The sequence below is a fragment of the Lasioglossum baleicum genome, chromosome 3 (assembly GCF_051020765.1).
Source record: "Lasioglossum baleicum chromosome 3, iyLasBale1, whole genome shotgun sequence".
NCBI classification, from domain to species: domain Eukaryota; kingdom Metazoa; phylum Arthropoda; class Insecta; order Hymenoptera; family Halictidae; genus Lasioglossum; species Lasioglossum baleicum.
This window is the reverse complement of record NC_134931.1, coordinates 229086-248820: the sequence shown is the minus strand read 5'-3', so window position 1 is coordinate 248820 and position 19735 is coordinate 229086. Positions and strand designations below refer to the sequence as shown.

The 19735-nt window shown below is 40.5% G+C and overlaps 4 protein-coding genes across 5 annotated transcripts; 2 read left to right on the top strand and 2 right to left on the bottom strand.

The window, feature by feature from the left end:
• The first annotated feature begins 35 nt into the window (after positions 1 to 35).
• Pont (RuvB-like helicase pontin) lies at positions 36 to 1883 on the top strand. The gene is made up of 3 exons (XM_076447238.1): positions 36 to 313; positions 418 to 1093; positions 1177 to 1883. Exons 1-3 carry the CDS (start codon positions 173 to 175, stop codon positions 1728 to 1730), a joined length of 1371 nt encoding a protein of 456 aa, XP_076303353.1. The 5' UTR covers positions 36 to 172; the 3' UTR covers positions 1731 to 1883.
• A 256-nt stretch (positions 1884 to 2139) lies between these two features.
• On the top strand, positions 2140 to 6266 carry LOC143221756 (glycine dehydrogenase (decarboxylating), mitochondrial). The gene is made up of 10 exons (XM_076447237.1): positions 2140 to 2512; positions 2585 to 2663; positions 2878 to 3013; positions 3119 to 3509; positions 3593 to 4113; positions 4193 to 4472; positions 4589 to 5238; positions 5322 to 5797; positions 5887 to 6032; positions 6124 to 6266. Exons 1-10 carry the CDS (start codon positions 2309 to 2311, stop codon positions 6223 to 6225), a joined length of 2985 nt encoding a protein of 994 aa, XP_076303352.1. The 5' UTR covers positions 2140 to 2308; the 3' UTR covers positions 6226 to 6266.
• On the bottom strand, positions 5887 to 9664 carry LOC143221758 (uncharacterized). Of its 2 annotated transcripts, none has more exons than XM_076447239.1 (5): positions 9385 to 9664; positions 8152 to 8705; positions 8016 to 8091; positions 7440 to 7625; positions 5887 to 7136 (listed from the first exon to the last, which is right to left on the bottom strand). In XM_076447239.1, exons 1-5 carry the CDS (start codon positions 9515 to 9517, stop codon positions 6724 to 6726), a joined length of 1362 nt encoding a protein of 453 aa, XP_076303354.1. In that variant the 5' UTR covers positions 9518 to 9664; the 3' UTR covers positions 5887 to 6723. The 2 variants fall into 2 exon arrangements, with proteins under 2 accessions (XP_076303354.1, XP_076303355.1); XM_076447240.1 differs by having other exon boundaries at positions 8152 to 8699.
• A 145-nt stretch (positions 9665 to 9809) lies between these two features.
• On the bottom strand, positions 9810 to 11098 carry LOC143221761 (U3 small nucleolar ribonucleoprotein IMP4). Its single transcript, XM_076447246.1, has one exon. It carries the CDS (start codon positions 10894 to 10896, stop codon positions 9961 to 9963), a length of 936 nt encoding a protein of 311 aa, XP_076303361.1. The 5' UTR covers positions 10897 to 11098; the 3' UTR covers positions 9810 to 9960.
• Positions 11099 to 19735: the final 8637 nt, after the last annotated feature.

The following is a 19735-nucleotide window of genomic DNA, read 5'->3' as shown; positions in this document are numbered from 1 at the left end:
TTCGAAACGAAGCTTGTTTCTATGGCTACGAAGCAATTCAGGTGGGGATAGAAATTGTATATGTTGGTGCTGGTTGGTGCTGTACCATGCTGTACTCAGATTGTCTCAGATACTTACAACAACGTGTTCTTGATTTTTTCGAAAAATATACGGTTTACGGTAGCGAACAAGAATGAAGATCGAAGAAGTAAAAAGTACTGCGAAAACTCAAAGAATTTCAGCTCATACACACATAAAAGGTCTGGGGCTTGACGAAAATGGAGTTGCGATACAATCGGCAGCCGGCCTTGTTGGTCAAGAAATGGCTCGTGAGGTTAGAATCCTTTATTACCTATTAGTCTAATATGTATATGTAATAGAGGAAAGAAGAAAGACCAATTTCAGATTCAATTTACGATATAATGCGAAACATTTTAGGCAGCCGGGATAGTGGTTGACATGATAAAATCGAAGAAAATGGCTGGTCGAGCTGTATTATTGGCTGGGCCACCCGGTACGGGAAAGACTGCGATCGCTCTTGCTATCGCACAAGAATTAGGTAACAAAGTGCCATTCTGTCCTATGGTGGGTTCAGAAGTTTATAGTTCCGAAATAAAAAAAACAGAGGTGCTCATGGAAAACTTTAGACGAGCTATCGGTCTCAGAATCAAAGAGACCAAAGAAGTCTACGAAGGAGAAGTTACAGAATTAACTCCGGTCGAAACAGAAAATCCAATGGGTGGATATGGAAAAACAGTATCTCACGTGGTCATTGGATTGAAAACCGCTAAAGGTACAAAACAGTTGAAGCTGGATCCTTCTATATACGAGTCTCTACAGAAAGAGAAAGTAGAAACGGGAGATGTAATTTATATCGAAGCGAACAGCGGGGCTGTGAAAAGACAGGGTAGAAGCGATAATTTTGCTACCGAATTCGATCTGGAAGCGGAAGAATACGTTCCGTTGCCTAAAGGTGATGTACACAAAAAAAAGGAAGTTATTCAAGATGTAACGCTGCATGATTTAGATGTTGCCAATGCAAAGCCGCAAGGTGGACAAGATATTATGTCCATGATGGGACAACTAATGAAACCTAAGAAAACAGAAATTACAGGTAAAATACATGTTCGCGAAAATTCATTAAGTTTTATTCTGTATCCGCCGTCGATGTAATTCTATTGAAATATTTGATTACAGATAAATTGCGTAAAGAGATTAACAAAGTGGTAAACAAGTACATCGACCAAGGAATTGCGGAACTAGTGCCTGGAGTTTTGTTCATAGACGAAGTGCATATGTTGGATATAGAAACGTTCACCTATCTTCATCGTGCTCTAGAAAGTGCCATTGCACCTATAGTGATTTTTGCCACGAACAGAGGACGCTGTATAATTAGAGGCACAGAAGACATTGTATCTCCGCATGGAATACCTCTCGATCTCTTAGATAGATTACTTATTATACGAACGCTACCATACTCTAGGACAGAAATAGAACAAATAGTTAAGCTAAGGGCAACAACGGAAGGATTGCAAATTGAAGAGGAAGGTGTGACAACCTTGGGCGAACTAGGCACCAAAACAACTCTCAGATACGTAGTACAACTTTTAACTCCTGCCGCGTTAACGGCTAAAGTAAACGAAAGAACAGTTATCAAGAAAGAGGATATCGAAGAGGTAGGATCTCTTTTCTTAGATGCAAAGTCTTCTGCTAAAATTCTTACCCAAAATAAAGATAAATTTATGAAATGAACACGTTCGTTCTATCGTTTACATGTATGTGCCTGGCGATATATTTTTATTTAAAATTCAATTGTAAAGTTTCATTATGTTACATTATATTAAATACTAAGTAGTTGATTTAAAATTTCACTAATAAATAAGAAAATTTTGTAAACTATGAAATTTGTAAATATCATTTGTTACATCCCGTTTTTTTTTCAAATTATGAATAGTAACGCTACTTTATCAATGGAATGTGTGACGTTAAAACGATAGTTGAATGCCTGCGGAGCGTATTTTATTTACATGTAGTACACATATAAAACTGAGGTTCAAATACTTTTCGATTAGTTCAACGAAGGTAATTTCCCAATATGGTTTAAGTTTAAGATACGTATACGTACATGTGTATTGCAAGCAAGGGGTTACAAAAGTTCAAACTGTAATCAAGAGTTGTGACATCGGTAGACGATATAACAGTAAGTCTTGCGGTATAAAATCTCCCTCCACTCGAACGTGCTACTTAGTTTTCAGAAGTCCAAGCAGTTACAGGGTCCAGTTCTAATATTTTTAGACACAGTTTTATAAATTCAACTTTGAAAAGCGCAATGCTCCGCATTTTGGAAGTCGCAAAGCGTTCCTACCTGCTGCGTAAATGTAAATTGACTCAACATACCCGTGGATTGGTGTCGAGTAATGTGAAAGCAGAAAATATCGAGAAACTGCTTCCTCAAAAGGATGAATTTGAACTTAGACATATTGGCCCGCGCGAGAAAGAACAATTGGACATGCTGAAAACCATTGGCTTCAAGGTAAGTAACTATTATAGAAATATTAGAAATTCAATATTTTCGTGACTCGTGTTTACTTGAACAATTCCACAGAGTCTAGAAGAATTAACGAAAGCAGCGATTCCAGCGAAAATTTTATACAACGAGGATTTAAAGATTGAACAGTCGATTAGTAAGTATGTAGACTAGACCGAAACAGGAATTATATGCAGAAACGTGAGGAGTCACGAGACTCTTGATAAGAAACACGAGAAGCGATAACCCTTTGGCACTGAAACACTTGCTCTGTCATAACTTGAAAATATTAGAAGGACTATGTATAATTTATGTTGCGTACAAAACATTAAACGACGCAACAGACTTTCTATAAAATAAATGTATTTCAGCCGAATACGAGTTATTGAGAAGAATCACGAGAATCTCTGAAAAGAATGAAGTGTGGCGTTCGTATATCGGAATGGGCTACCACAATTGTTGCGTTCCTCACACAATTATGAGAAATATATTTGAAAATCCAGGATGGTAAGGAACAATCGATCGTTAACATATGTATTATGTTGTATATGTACATATATAGTTGTATTATAAAGATAAACGAATATGTTATTACTGTTTATCGGGGCACAGGACAACACAGTACACTCCGTACCAGCCGGAAATTTCCCAGGGCAGACTCGAAGGTCTACTAAACTATCAGACAATGATATGCGACTTGACCGGCATGGAAGTAGCGAACGCATCGCTTTTAGACGAAAGCACGGCAGCAGCGGAAGCATTGGCTCTGGCTCATAGGAACAACAAGAGGAAGAGATTGTTTGTTTCCGACGGTGTTCATCCTCAGACGATCAGCGTGATTGCTACTCGTGCTGCTTCCCTGGGTCTCTCTTTGGAAGTCGGAGATGTGTTTCAAGTTGATACCAGCGCGAAAGACATTGCTGGAATTCTTGTACAATATCCAGATACGACAGGGTCTGTTCGCTTGTTCGAGGATGTTGCAAAGAGAGCACATGTTGACGGGGTACGCGTCCTGTGTAAGAAAATATACTGACACATATATGCTGACACACGATAATGTCCAATTTATATTACATTATATTATAGACGCTGGTATGCGCCGCCGCTGACTTGCTAGCGTTGGCCATTCTTCGACCCCCGAGCGAATTCGGAGCCGACATTTGTATCGGCACGAGCCAACGATTCGGAGTGCCTCTGGGATACGGAGGCCCTCACGCAGGATTCTTCGCGTGCCGGCAAAAGCTGGTGCGTCTAATGCCCGGTAGAATGATCGGCGTGACCAAAGATTCGATGGGCCGAGACGCGTATCGTTTGGCCCTGCAAACGCGCGAACAGCACATCAGAAGAGACAAAGCTACCAGCAATATCTGCACCGCGCAAGCACTGCTTGCAAACATGTCCGCAATGTACGCGGTCTACCATGGACCGGAAGGTATTAAGAACATAGCCAATCGGGTACACAATTTAACCCTGACCCTTGCCAAGGGTTTGGAGAACGCAGGAAACAAGATAGACAACGAGTACTTTTTCGATACCATCAAAGTACTGCCGCAGTTATCCATAGACGTCGTAAAGCGTAACGCGGCTTTGCATAAGATCAACTTGAGGTACGCTCGCAATGCTGTCAGCTGTGACCGTTTCCCATTCGTTTCAACGGACAGGTAAACAGAGCGAATTTTTGTCCAGATACTTCGAAGACGGTATTGGGATATCCTTGGACGAGACTACGACTGTGCAGGACATAAATGACATCTACAAGGTATTCTGTGCAGAGACAACGGTTGATAACGTGTGTCGAGACGGAACTTGTACGGATAGGGACTTGAATCGATCGTGTTTCGTTCGTACCACGCCGTACTTGCAACATCCTGTGTTCGCCAGCCATCGTTCTGAAACAAGGATAGTTCGGTACATGAAGTCGTTGGAGAACAAAGACGTGTCTTTGGTACACAGCATGATACCGCTGGTGAGTATACACGGTATACGCGTACCTATAATCCTCGGCGACAGCGGTGCCAAGTACTTTCTACTTTCTACTAATAAAATTAGCTTAACGAATGAAAACGTAACGTTTTGCGATAGGGATCCTGCACGATGAAACTGAATTCCACGACGGAAATGATGCCTTGCAGTCTGCCAGGATTCACGAACATTCATCCTTTCGTGCCTGTCGAACAGGCCAGAGGATATCAAGAGTTGTTCGCCGAGTTGGAACAAGATCTGTGCGCCATAACCGGTTATGACAACATAAGCTTTCAACCAAACAGCGGTGCTCAAGGAGAGTATGCTGGACTGAGAGCCATACAATGTTACCACGAATCCAAACAAGAGAGGCACCGGCAAGTGTGTTTGATTCCCATTTCTGCTCACGGCACGAATCCAGCCTCTGCTCAAATGGCCGGTATGCAAGTGAAACCGATCCTGGTACAGAAGGATGGCTCCGTCGACGTGGCGCATTTAACAGAAATGATCGACAAATACCGGGACGAGTTGTCGTGTTTGATGATAACGTATCCTTCGACCAACGGTGTCTTCGAGGAGACAATCGCCGACATTTGCTCCATGGTTCACCGTGCCGGCGGGCAGGTATACCTGGACGGAGCTAATATGAACGCCCAAGTGGGTTTGTGCCGTCCAGGTGATTACGGTAGCGACGTGTCGCACCTGAATCTGCACAAGACTTTCTGCATACCTCACGGAGGTGGCGGTCCCGGAATGGGACCAATCGGAGTGTAAGTTCGCGTAAATCGCGAGAATTTACCCAAAACTGATTTTTCTAGAAAAATCTGGCAAATTTTCTCTTTATACTTTATAGTAAACGGCATCTTGCATCGTTTCTTCCGAGTCACCCGATAATCGACTGTACGAGCAGTAACGTTGATAACGTTAAAACCGGTAAACAACGATCCGGCACGGTGTCGGCTGCTCCATTCGGTTCGTCGGCTATCTTGCCAATCTCCTGGGCGTACATCAAGATGATGGGCCCTAAAGGGTTAAGGAAAGCCACGCAAGTTGCGATTCTAAATGCGAACTACATGAGCAAGCGGTTGGAAAAATTTTATAAAACCTTGTACAAAGGAAAAACGGAATTGGTCGCTCACGAATTCATCTTGGACGTGAGGGACTTTAAAAAGACGGCGGACATCGAGGCTGTCGATATCGCGAAAAGATTAATGGATTATGGTTTCCATGCTCCCACAATGAGTTGGCCTGTCACGGGCACGTTGATGATCGAACCAACCGAGTCCGAGGACAAGGGAGAACTGGATAGATTCTGTGACGCTCTTATTTGTAAGATTACCAATTTTTTGCGACTCTCTGTGGCCTTCGTGTTCTGACACGGTCGATTCTCTCTTTCTCTCTCTCTCTCTGTTTTGCAGCCATACGACAAGAGATCAACGACATTGAAAACGGAAAACTAGATATTGCCAATAATCCATTGAAAATGGCGCCGCATACTCAAGAGCAAGTGATATCAAATTCGTGGAATCGGCCGTACACTCGAGAAGTAGCAGCGTACCCGATTGTAAGTGCAACGCATATCGCGTATCTATTTGAAACGAAAACAATTTAACATACGATTCAACAACATGAACATGTTCACGCTCGCATTTTAGCCGTTCGTGAGAGGAAGTAATAAAATTTGGCCCAGCGTAGGAAGAATAGACGACATATATGGTGACAAAAATTTATTCTGTACTTGCCCTCCTGTTTTCTGAGGTGCCGAAGCGCAGAGATGAACAACAAGTTCTGTAGATACACTCGTAACGAGTAGCTCTGTACAGTTAGTTATAGTGGAACTATTTAAATATTTATTGTAATTTCTGTACAAATATGCGTATGTTCTCATATAGAATATGATATAATTTATGTATAAGTTGTAAATGAATTCTAACAAGAAAAGAAAAGGAAAAAAGAAGATTCCATTCAACTGCCGTCGCATAATATTTTGCCAATTGATTCTGTTGCGAAAAATATTACGGCTACGCGAGTGTATGTATGTATGTATGTATGTATGTATGTATGTATGTATGTATGTATGTATGTATGTATGTATGTATGTATATATATATACACTCGCGTAGCCGATTAGGAATATACAATTCGATATTCGATTTGATTGTATTTACAGTGTATGTATCTTCTTATTTAGAGAGATCTCGAGTTTCTCTCTAGTCTAGATACTTGACATATACATATTCGTGATTCACGAGTCATTATAAACCAGGCATAAGATACGCTATATTATCGAGCATCTGCGAGAGTGTTTCGTGTTTTGCTCCGTTTGTTTCCGGAACTTGTTGCGTTAAACAGATCAACGGACCCAAAGCGCAAAGCAACGAATCCAGAAGAACCGATAGGCTGCCGGATACCGCGATTTGTCCATCGTGTTCTTTGAGACGTTCGCCGATGATGGTTAAGCTTTCGCCGAGCAGTTTTAAATGGGCGGCAACGTCGATCGGTTGTGTTCCGACTACTTTGTACATCCCCGTACCGATCAACGGCTCGTTAACGAGATCTTTTCCAGATCGGTTCGACGGAGGTGATACCGGAACATTTCCTACCACGGACGGTAGCCCCAGCTGAATTGTTTTCTTCGAGGTAGCGGGTTTTTGTTCTTTTCCATTACCTGCAAGTCAATGAAAACCAAAGAAATTTGTAAAACCTCTGGGTCACGTGATATCATCGCATACCGCGAAATGTTCTTTCTGTGATTCGTCTATCTCTAAGCGAGACGCATGCATACAAAACAAATAATAATGAAACATCTACCACAGAATTTGTAGGCATAAAAACAATATTTAGTATTCCGATAAAATGTTCACTAATACGCGTGCACGAGAAGCAAATTAGGATGAACAAACTCTACCGCATGACTTTAGTAGCATACTCGTGAAAGTGATGTATACATGAGAAGAACCAACAAACCCACCAATTTTGTTAATGAACTTTTTGCGCGAAGCTGGCGCTGGCATTTTCCAAACAGGCTCATCTTTACTCGCTGGTAAAGCATGAGGCTTCGCCGCCAAGCGTATCGCGCGTCTGCGCCAGTTATACTTTTCCAGATTCGGCACTGTAGCCCACAGTTCTCCTAACCGTTTCGAAATTGCTGCAAAATCTACAAAAAGCAATGTTTCACCAGTAACGTCAACTTTCGTTCCTAATTCAACTGCATATTATACACGTCGCGTACATCCGTTCTAATCCGATTCGCTAAAATCAGTCTCTGCAAGGATTGAAATATTCAAAAAAATCTTTCTACAAGAGCCATGCACAAAATGCGCCGCTACGTCGCTATAAATAGAGAAACATAGCGTTCGTAGATTGGAAAAAATTCAACTCGAGCTGGAAATCTCCTCTGCTACTCGATCCACAAAAAAGTTTCGTACCACAGAATTTTTCTGAAAACATTTTTCGTAAATATTTTCGATCTCTTCCCAGATACCGTAGCGAATCGAATTCGAATATACGTAGTGTGGAGAAAGAAATTAAGCTTATGATCGTATACCCATATATGGACATTGCTCTAGTAATTCTTGTCTAATTCCTTTAGCCCATAACATGTAAGCGGTAAATCTTGTTTTCTGAAAATGTTATTCAATCGTAAGAGAATTTTCTTTAGTAACACTGTTGTTTGTACATACCCCTTTGTCTTTTCGTTGCGCCTTCATTCTACCTATTATTTTGCCATCTTTGATAATTAACTTTTTCTTACACTTCTCGAGCATGTATAAACTATTCGCTTGCGAAGGCGTCGTTTCTTGGCCAGGTGGTTCCAGTTTTCTGAAACCAGCTTCTCTATCGTCTATCATGAGCGGATCTACTTCGTCGTCGCTTCCAGAGTCCATACTGTATCTGTCATCTTCGTTTAACCCGGACGGATCATCCGACTCTGATCCCGACGTTTGCCCCTCGTTATCCGACAACGTTTCATCCTTGATTCTTTCTTGGCCGCAATTCGTATTAGAATTCAAATTTTTTCTCTGTCTCGCGCCGCTTACGTGTATCGGTCGTGATGGATTATTATGTGTCACAGGTTCCGAATCGTATCTATCCAACAATTGCTGGCGTTGTAATTGCTGAGCTTTCTGCCGTTTGTACTTGTTATCCGTAAAATCGTCTGGCGATTCAAAGTCGACTAGTTTGGAGGATTTCTTTCTCACACGGCCACTGCGGGAAATACCAGTGACCTCTAGATCTGAAATATAAAGCCGACTGCACCTTGCCAAGAAAGAGAAAGGGTCCAAAATACTTTGTAACACAGCTAACTACCACTCTCAACATCGACCGATAACTCAATTATTACTTTTTATGCCTACGCATCGTACTCACATGTACTATACACAAAACTTGGACGAATATTACAACATAGTTTGCCGCTTATTCCTCGTCTCGTTTTTCTTGGCAAACTTGACAAATCTTTTGACCGAACAATGAGACAAAATAATACTGTATGTAAATAGTTTAGTCAAGAAATGTAAACAAAAAGATTTCCTGTCTAAATACGAAATCGGAACATGTGAAAATCTCCAAGAGATATTCGAAATGAACGATAATAAATACATTATTGAATTGTGCATCGTCGTCGATCGTTTCGTTTCAAGAAATTTTATTTGAAAAATCTCATATATTTAAATATAGAAAAACCTAACCTCGAACGAATTGTATTCGTAATTAAATATTTAGTTCAACGATTCTCCGCTACGAAGAAAAGCGCTAGAAACCAAAAGTGAAGCAGCTTCGACTAAAATATCGCCAAGAAAATCGACAATTTAGCTACGTACGCGCGCAAATCATGCGAAATATTGCAAGCGGACACGAGCAATACAAGCAAGTGTTCTACAAAACTTTCCTTGTGAAATAAATGCTGATCTCACCGTCACTTTTCTGACGTTTTGGTGTCACGAACATATCCATAGCGTTGCCCTGTTCCTGTTGTTCCGTGATCAGCAGCTTCTTGCGCCGCGGCGTCTTCTCGGATCTCGCGTGTTTATAAACACTGGTTTGCATTACGCAACAATTTCGCTTCTTTTTTCTATAGCGCAATCATCTGGTCGCATTTTCTTTGCTCATTTTTCATGATCGAATCTTGTTTCGTACCTAATCCGTGAGCTAAACAAGCCCGTTTTTATTCTATGACGTTTTTAAAAACAACTGCTACAAACAAAACCAGAATGCACTGGTGTGCAGCTCGTGGCTCGTACTACGCACGCATTCGTGACTCGCGGCGCGAAATTTGAAAATCGGCTTGTCGCGCATCATATCTGATCCGCGTAATTGTATTCTAGGAATCATTTTTCTTTTTGTCCAGGGACTACGGTCAATGTATAAAGGATTATTTATTTTATACTTTTTTTATCTTATTTTATTTTGTCGGATTCAACATGTGTATATATATATATATAAAGTGTTTGAAAATTTATTTGAACGGATGAATCTTTGGAAGCGTTTCTCTATATGTCATCTTCTTGCTGCCATCCGTCTTCGTTAGATAAAAATCTTCTTTTATGGCTAGTATTCATGTAAGGTCTTAAAGCCCATTCCGTATCTGCAGCTGCTTCTGCGTCCAACGTACCCAATTTAATTTCATAGAGTTTCAATTGAAATCTTGGTCCTACTTCCGTCAACTCAATGTCCTTCCCGTTGACTTTTCTGTAAGTGTGGTGTCGAAAAGATATGTAATCGTCGTGATTGGCAAAAGTGATTATTCTCTTGCTATCTTCTTTGGGCACGGGGAATAAATATTTTAAAATGCTGGTAACTCTTTCTCCCAATTTTGTTTTGAAATTGTGAAAAATAAGATGAGGATATTGTTCGGACATTGTTCCAATGTTTGGTATATCGTGTCTCATAACAACATCCGACATTGTAAAATATGTGGTTGGTCCGTATGGTAAGTGACAGACGATAATGGAATCCGGTACTCCTCTGTGTTCGTGTACAATTATAAAGTCTGTAACATCGTTTGCCCTACAAGCATGTAGAAGCTGCTTCATTTCGAAATTTCCTCGATTCATTCTCTGAGAATTAGGAAATATTAGGCGCAATTCCTTGACGAACATCTTCAATCTGGAACTAGGATCTCGAGAAGTGGTAATTACAATTTTTGGATTTTCTACTCCAGCCCATCTGTACTCGTCGTCCTCGTGAGAGCCTAAAGTTCCACCCATTTCCGTGCCCATAGCAACAGCCATTTCTGGTCCAGCATCTTCCCATTCTAAATTGTTTTGTACGCGCAACGCGTCCTTCCTAAGATCTGGATGAATCGGTATATTTTCTTCTAAACTACGTTTCAGCTTTTCTTTCTTTTCTTGTATGCTTTTCAATTTATCTTGAACCGATTTTCTGTACAGATATTCCCTACGGAGTCTTGCTTGCCTGCGCAACATGTTGTCTGTTCTTATATGTTCTTTTCTCAACCGACCATGACAGAAACGTAAAGGTTATGCTAAACACAGACACGTGTATCGACATCACAATCAACAATTCACAATGACGCAGTGCTTCGACAGTGATGCCGAAATCGTGGTACTGTGGTACTAAGCCGTGGTACGAGACCCCCCCACTATGACCTACCGTTGCCCCTACTGGCCTTCTCCAACTCGCTCGCGCGCTACACTCACCAACGTACCTCTCATATCCTAGGAGAGGTACGTTGGTGAGTGTAGCGCGCGAGCGAGTTGGAGAAGGCCAGTAGGGGCAACGGTAGGTCATAGTGGGGGGGTCTCGTACCACGGCTTAGTACCACAGTACCACGATTTCGGCATCACTGTGCTTCGATTGAGCCCAACCTTTTTGATACGATGGATGGCCGCTAGAGGCGCTGCGCGGAAAAACATAGTAACGTATCTACTATTGGGTAGATGAAATGGGGTTCCTTGAGCACCCCGCAGAATTTTAAAAAATGTATATGATTTGATTCTGAAAAATGAATGTATAACAAGTGTATTTGTGTATATTTTGTAACTCGTAGGACACGTCTTGGAGTCTTTTTGTCCGGTAAGATTATTTCGATACATTCCCGCCAATATAACTGCCTCAGGGCTCTGGCCGCTCTGCTACCCAATAGTAGTGTAGCGTGACCCGTTGATCACGCGAACATAGCCGCGAATAGCGCTACTGCCCTGTATGTTCCATTAATGGCGCTGAGAGGGAAATTTGAATATAAAACGTAATGTTTCAAAACCGTATATTTCATATACATATATTTTATTCAGGCACGATAGCTTAGGCTTAGAATAAGTAAGGGAAACAAGGGGCTTCCACAGAGATCCTTGACGAAACCAGATGGGCGAAACTAATCGAGGAATTTGGGTAAAGTCACGTAACCTCTTGGAGGAGTTCTCCAATTTCGCATAAAGAGACAGTCGAAGTCTAGAATCGGTCGAGGACAGGAAGTCGTAAATTCACAGTCAAGGACCTCTTGGGACTCCCTCGGACCTCTCTCTCGCTCGGTCCCACGACCCTTGTTTTGGCGGGTTTTCACCCTCGCGCGTACCCCACTCTCGTGCGCGCGCTATTGGGGCACCTCCACCACCAATCACCATCGAGCTGCAACCGAGGACGAGCCACCCGACGAATCAACGTCCAGCTGGAAGATCCGAATTTTCCTATTGGCTAAGGAAAAGGAACCTGGAAGGAGAAAACTTCAGGACGAGAAAAATACGAAGCAGATACACGAGGATACGAGCAGATTCTTGTCTGAGATCTTAGAGTCAACAACGTTTCACTATCAAATAAAGTCTTTTTTTCGTTACATCTTCTTGCTAAGAGTTTGTTCTGAAAACCTTCCACGAGCAGAGTGCTTTAGCGCTCCACGGGCACCCGAACCCTGTAAATTCCCTAATCCCACCACACTGCGACGTAACAGTAGATACCAGTAGATACGCAATTGATGACCAATGACAATACCCTGATAGCACAGTTTGGAACTGCCAGGGACAGTCCAGAGCGTGGAGTGAATTTGGAGGGCAGTACGGTTCCAGACGCCGCTTATTGGCTGCTCGGAGCAACGGTTGGAGTACATCTAGAAAGAGTGTGGAGTTCATGCCACCTGGGCTTCCAGAAATGCGCATAGATGTAACAAAGTCCGCCGTCCACCGCCGTCACAGCATCTAGAGGGCAGCTTCTTCCGTCCAAATGGAAGGCAGCTCGTGGAGTCTGCGTGGAGCGGCGGATGCCGTTATACAGGGCAGCACCGTCGGTGAGGTTATGTCAGTAATGTTGGTAATGTCGGTGAAATGAATTTCTACATATTGTACAAATATGTAGCAGTCTTCCTTTTTACCGACAATTCCAAATACCGATTCTGAATGAAAACGAAATAATAAACCCGATATAAAAAAATATTAAATTTTATTTATTTCTATTATATCTATATTATTTTTCCTAGACTGCGGATCTTTGTGCAAAATAAAAATTGTCTGCATTGATCGCAAGAGAGATGGAAACTATATGTACAAATTGAATGTTACGTTCTTCCCCCCTCGCCGTAATTTTCTTTACAGTTACATTAAGAGTAAACCTACACATAAATCAATAAATCAGTAATACATTAATTATCCCCTAATACGTACAGTTACGCGAATTAATATTCGGACGATCTAAAGAAGATGATAACTTTTTTAATATTGTACTATACGATTTGAATTTTTTGGGGGAGCTGGAACAATTAGTTTACTGCAGGATGTGAAAAGAAATTTTTTCAAAAAATGCATTTGGTCGGAATTGCAGAGAAAATACTAAAAGTTACATTTTACAACTTTTTCGCGCGGGCCTATATTGAAAATTTAAAAAGTACGTTTTGTAGGCCTGCGGAAATAATGTGCACTGTGAAAGTTTCATCGAAATCGGTTGATGCGGGAAAAAACGACAGGCCTTGAAAGATGTAAGAATTCTTCGATGTAGGCTGAAAATCTGCGATTTTTACCATCTTTAAACGTTTGTAGCTCATTGCAACGTCAACCGATTTTGACGAAATTTTCAAAATATGTTTAGTCGACACAGATCTACAAAGCGTATTTTTCAATTTTTCAATATGGGCCCACATAAAAAAGTTGTAAACTGCAACTCTTAGTATTTTTTCATACAATTCCGATCAATTGCAATTTTTGAAAAAATTTCTTTTCACATCCTGTAGTAAACTAATTGCTGTAGCTCCCCAAAAAAGTTCAAATCGTTTAGTACAATATTAAAAGAGTTCTCGTCTTTTTTAGAACGTCCGAATATTAATTCGAGTAATTGCAGTTCCAGTATAGCCTTTTTCCAGGATTGCAAGGGTGCGGGATTCGCCTCTTCTCATCTCTCGATAATAATACAAACACGGGGTTTCTCACTAGTTAAAAACGCTAGATAAAAGATCGATCTAGGACACTATCTGCCTCAAAAGTCCTATTTTCCGTTTACGAGGCGAAATTTGCATTAGTCGTCACCGTAATTTGCATTATTCGGAAGCATACAAGCTATTTTCATAGCTACATGCTGCCGAATAATGCCAATTACGCCTCGTAAACGAAAAAATAGAACTTTTGAGGCAGATAGTGTCCTAGATCGATCTTTTATCTAGCGTTTTTGACTAGTGAAAAACCCCGTGTTTGTATTATTATCGAGAGATGAGAATAAGAGGCGAATCCCGCACCCTTGCAATCCTGAAAACGAGTCTACTTCCTTTTAATAAACTAAAGCAAGAATTTGAAACCAAGGAGTATGTTCGGTTGCAGGTAGCTACGGTATAAAGTTTAGTACTTTAACGGTATAAAAGGTCCAAATACATCTGGCTACATCGGCTGTGCTTCTTTCGGCTGGCTAAAAATCACTTTGTTGGGAGGTACATCTGGAAGGTCTTTAGCTGAATGTTTTATGACGGCCTCGCCTGTGAATTCGGACTCGCGCTTGTTCCTTCGCGCGGAGGGTTTTACGACGGAACATTAAGTGGCCTGTAGTTCCTTTTTCATTTGGAACAACCTAAGCATTGGAAAAACCGAAAGAATACCGGTATTATTTCGGTTTCGGTAGAAAATTGATTGTGCCGTTATTCGAAGACTTTGAATAAATCCACTATCCACAGTCCAAATTCTATCTTGAGATTAGTCTTTTTTTAATCGGAAGAACGCCACACGAAGCAGCTAGCGTCATTTACATGAAACAATTACGAAAAATAAACAAGGTCTGCAATTAACTTGTTAGTGGTTTCATGCCGATATGTCTGGCTGGCCGACGCGCGTCGGGTTACCTGGCCGTGTTTATTGCACCACTTGGCCACGGCGACCGAAGTCTTCGCCGCCCTGGCAGAAAATTATTCGAAGCTACACCGTTTCGATAGTTTCCAGATGGCTGGAAAACCCCAAGGTTTGGTTGCCACATCTGCGGTCTTGCCGAATCCCAGGGTCCGCTTCAAGCACTAGCTTAAAAGTTCCGTTCACCCCCAAATGGGACTCTCACCAACATGTTCAGTCGCGTTTTTAACACTTTTTAATGGGTTGTTAACATTTTTTTTTCTTATTAGGAATTTATTTTAGTTAGTGATCATATTCATCGATAAAAAAAGATGAGTATACGGTACTATTTATATTGAGTCCTACAAAATATTGCAATTAGAATTACGATTTCAATTATGTCTACTTGTTCTTTGAATACAGTAGAGACTCCCGTATCCGTACCCCCATTATCCGAATACATACCCTAATATAAGGACGTCCTATTGTCCGTATGTTCTGTTATCGCCGCGTCGCTCGCTGTGCCGGGATTCAAATGCGCGCCGCCTCCAGATTCCGACTTTTCGCCTCATGCTTCCGAAACTTCGGCAACGTGAAAATCGAAGGAACGCGTCGGCGTCGATCAGTCGAGCAGGTAGTTCACACAGACAGAGTAGAGGTACGCTTGTGTGTAGCGCGCAAGCAATTGAACAGGCACTCAGACGGGCTGAGTTTTCACGTTACCGAAGTTTCGAAAGCATGAGGCGAAAAGTCAGAATCTGGAGACGGCGCACAGTGTGACCTTTCGTCCAAATCGGAGACAAAATCGAAGAACTTTTGATAGAAATAAGGTAGAGGTATGAAATTTTTTAAAAATTAAAGCTGAAACATTACAGAATATGGGAAAAATAGGGAGATTATGGTAAGAACGTTTTTTAACGTTGAGAAAATTCGTTAAACTTGCACAATTTCGAGAAAATTGTGGTTTTTCCAATACCACGCGCGGAAAATTTTTTTAAAATTTTTGCTATATATCATTTCCCGTAGATTTTTTCACGCCGATTTCAAATCTGGTCTCAAAATTTGTCTACGACCTCAGGATATTGCAAAATCGATTTCTTTAAATTCTACATGTTTAACGAATTTTCTCGGTTAAAAAACGTTCGTACCATAACTTCCCTATTTTTCCCATATTCTGCAAAGTTTCAGCTTTCATTTTAAAAAAATTTCATCGCTCTACCTCATTTCTATCGAAAGTTCTTTGATTTTGAATCGAGTCTGGGCCAAATTTTCCACTGTGCGCCGACGCGACGAAATCTCTCCGTATTTAATCATTGTTTAAACATGTTTAATCAATCATAATGTATTAATATTGGATATCACTGTATTCGGGAAAGTCTACAGAATCTTTTGCCAGAAAGAACAATTCAATATCTTTTATAATAACATCACAATATTTGTTTGAAGTTGAAAAATATGTTTTTTTTTCAAAGCCTTGTTCCTGAAAAACTGTGCGTATAGGAAAAAAATTGAAAACAGATTCGGAATCAGCGCGAAAAACTCTATAAGAAGGACCCTACAGTAATTGGGGAACATAAAAAAAGTTGAAATTTGTTGGACAGTGTAATTCTACTCCATTCAATAAAAATAGATCAGTTAATGAAGCCTCGTTTCATTTAATTCATACATGTTAAGAAAGACACGCTAAAAATATGTGTATAAAGAAATGGAATTTCTAATGTTTCATAAACAGAAATTTTGTACGCAGTTCGCACGGTCTGGGATAGATACGGGCCTGAGCTGCCTCGAGGATAAAGGCCGTTACGGAGAACGAGACGTGCGGCCGGTGAAAGGAGGCGGCCTGAAAAGTCTCATCCGTGCCGACCACTGAGTTGACAATTTCAGAATTTCCAAGAACAGCAAGAAAAGAAATTCGAACCGTTTCACGATATCTAAATTGCTTTCGCTGCTTTATACCAGGGTACGCGACGAAGTAATAAAACGTCGATAAAACTGGGCAATTACTTTGACCGTCGCGAGGGCCAATAAGTCCTGGGTAGTTACCAAAACAACTCTGGATTTTCTGCACGAAATTACCTGAACCTTTTCCCAGAATGTTCATTTGACAAGCAAATTTTCACATAATCATCCATTTCATTTCCAAAGTACAGTACCAGGACCTCGACGAACCGGCTTGATCGAGAGACAAACAGCCCGGACAAATTAAGGCCCGATGGATAATTGAGACCCGAGGGAAACCACGTCTTACCCTGCCATAGTCCGGCCACTCTAGGCGACCGTGATTATCCTTACGGGCACCGTCGCGTCGGTTCTTCCACGCCATAATTAATCCTCCGGCAACCCTCCCTCTCTTCCCAGTTTTCCCCGAAATTCTATACTCTATACAATTGTACTTGCAGCTTGCAGCTATTCCTTCTGACGCGATAACGGTAACGTTAGCGTATCTGCTTTATAATATTTGTCATTGTTGTAATATCCTGCAATTTCTACCATCTTTAACCCTTAGCACTCCAGTGGTGACTCGAAATCACCACTAAAAATTGCTGTCCCATTATGCAAAATATTGTTTACATTGTTAAACATGTTGGTAGCTAATCAATTACTAAACCTTTAATTATTGTATGAGGTATTACAATCAATTTCATATCCATCAAATGAAAAGAATCGTATAGAACGAAATTATTCTACCTAGAACGAGATGTTTCATTTTCGAGTTAAAACAGCTCCGAAATTAAAACAGCTGCAAATGGTTAATTATTATAACTATCTTTTAAATTTTCAATATAGGCCCCACATAAAGAAGTTGTGAAATGCAATATTTAGTACCTATTTTCTCTACAATTCCGGCCAACTGCAATTTCTGGAAAAATATCTTTAGGGTGACGGGTAATTCAGTGTCTATGATGTTTCGCGTGGTTAACAGACAACGATATAGATATTTATTAAAACAATAACACGTAACAATAACAAAACAAAACAAGATGTAGTAATAATAACAATAACGAGAAAACTAGATTATAAACGTTAATGACTATCGAGTACTAACAAAGTACAGAGATATAAATTAACGTAGCGCGGGCAACTCTAGAGCGATGCGTTCTCAACGAGTGCCACAAGCTTTTTTTCCACTGGTAAAAATCCTTTTTGGTGGGAGGATTAGCAACGTGAGAAAGACCGTTAAAATAAGGGGAGGAATTCTCCGTTCCTCAAGAGTAAGGAGAAAGTTTCCTTCCCCAAAACAATTCAAAGTCGTCGCTGCCAAGGACATTGCAACGGTTGAGTCAGGGTTCTGGTAATCGTCACTTTTACGACCGAACCCTCAACGCAACCGTCCACAGCGCGCACTTGAGAAGGATGAAATTTCCGCGTCCGGAAAGTCCCTCTTTCCAACGCGCCATGTCCACTACATATCTTTTCACATCGTGCAGTAAACTAATTTCTCCAACTTCTCACGAAAAGTCCAAATCCATATAGTCCAACATTAAAAAAGTTACAGTTACTCGAATTAATACAACCCCTGGCAGAAAGTTTCCAATCCGGAGGCATTGATACGGATTTTACAGAAAACTATTACTTTATGGAGTTGAAACTGATGGGAAATTAAAAGGGGCTTATTAAAGAATGAAGAACAACAAATTAACATAAGCTTCCATTTATTATAACAAAGAAACGAGAAAATAAACAAAATGTTACACGGGAAAAAGTTAATAGACCCATTAATAGATCTGCTGGAAGAAAGTTTCCCATTTGATTTACAGTCTCCGCGACACCAAATTTCTTCAACAATTACTGTTGGATGATTCTTATAGAGTTTTTTGCGCTGATTCCGAATCTGCCCTTAATTTTTCTCCTAGATACAAATTTCGGATCACGAATAATAGATACAAAATTTGTAATTAGTTACTCGAAGATATAGATACACAGGGGACCACCTGTAGCGGTATTTTCGAATACCTCGAAACCATTCTGCACTTCGCAATCATAACTTAAATTGTGTTTCTTTTTTTCAATTACAGAAAGTGGACAGCGAAAGTCGACAGCGCGAACTGCATCAATTCTTTAAGTTGAAAATAAATGTAGACAATTAAAAAATGTTTTTGGTTAAACTTTTCATTAAAACTCGAAGCAATAAGTATTTACCGAACAAAACGATTATAGATGCGGGATTCGATTCGGGGCCAGAAGATTCCCAGCCGTATATATGTACTTGTTTTGTTAACGGCTACCCAACCTCTAAAAAATTATAAAAAAATTAAGAACGGTTGCTTCAATAATATCCAAGTACTGAATTCTTATAAAACTGGAGTCTCTAACACTTCAATACAAAACATGCATTTTCTTGGAATTTTTGGAGGTTTTCAATTTTTTAAAACATGTTTCCGTAATCCGAAAAATCTGAAAAAATACACATTAATAATCAGGATGAGACACAACTAACGTAACAATATAAATGTGGTCAACTGAAGACTTTGATGTATGTATATACATAAAATCGGCAATTTTATGTTTTCCGATTTGTTTAAAAATCGATTTTGCAACCAAAAATTTTGAAAAAAATCTCAGTAGTGTATGCTATTCGGTAGAATATTCATGAATTTTTTCATAATTTTCTGTTGAACATGACGTGACTAAAAACAAATTTGGTTGGATACTTCTGACCATCTTTTCCGGCTATACCTTAAGAATCAACGAAAACATTATTTAAAAAATACAAAATATATTTCTTTTTACATCGTTAAAACCGATTTTTAAAAAAAAATTAGGCCTAATTTCTCTTCGATATCTCTTTTAGATCAAAAGTTATAGCAAAATGTGCGTCGCGCCGCGTGCTGTGCCCGAGATTCAAATGCGCGCCGTCTCCAGATTCCGACTTTTCGCCTCATGCTTCCGAAACTTCGGCAACGTGAAAATCGAAGGAACGCGTCGCCGACGCGTTCGGTCGAGCAGGTAGTCACACGGAGATGGTAGAGGTACGTTTGTTGTGTAGCGCGCGTGCAATCGAACATGCACCAAC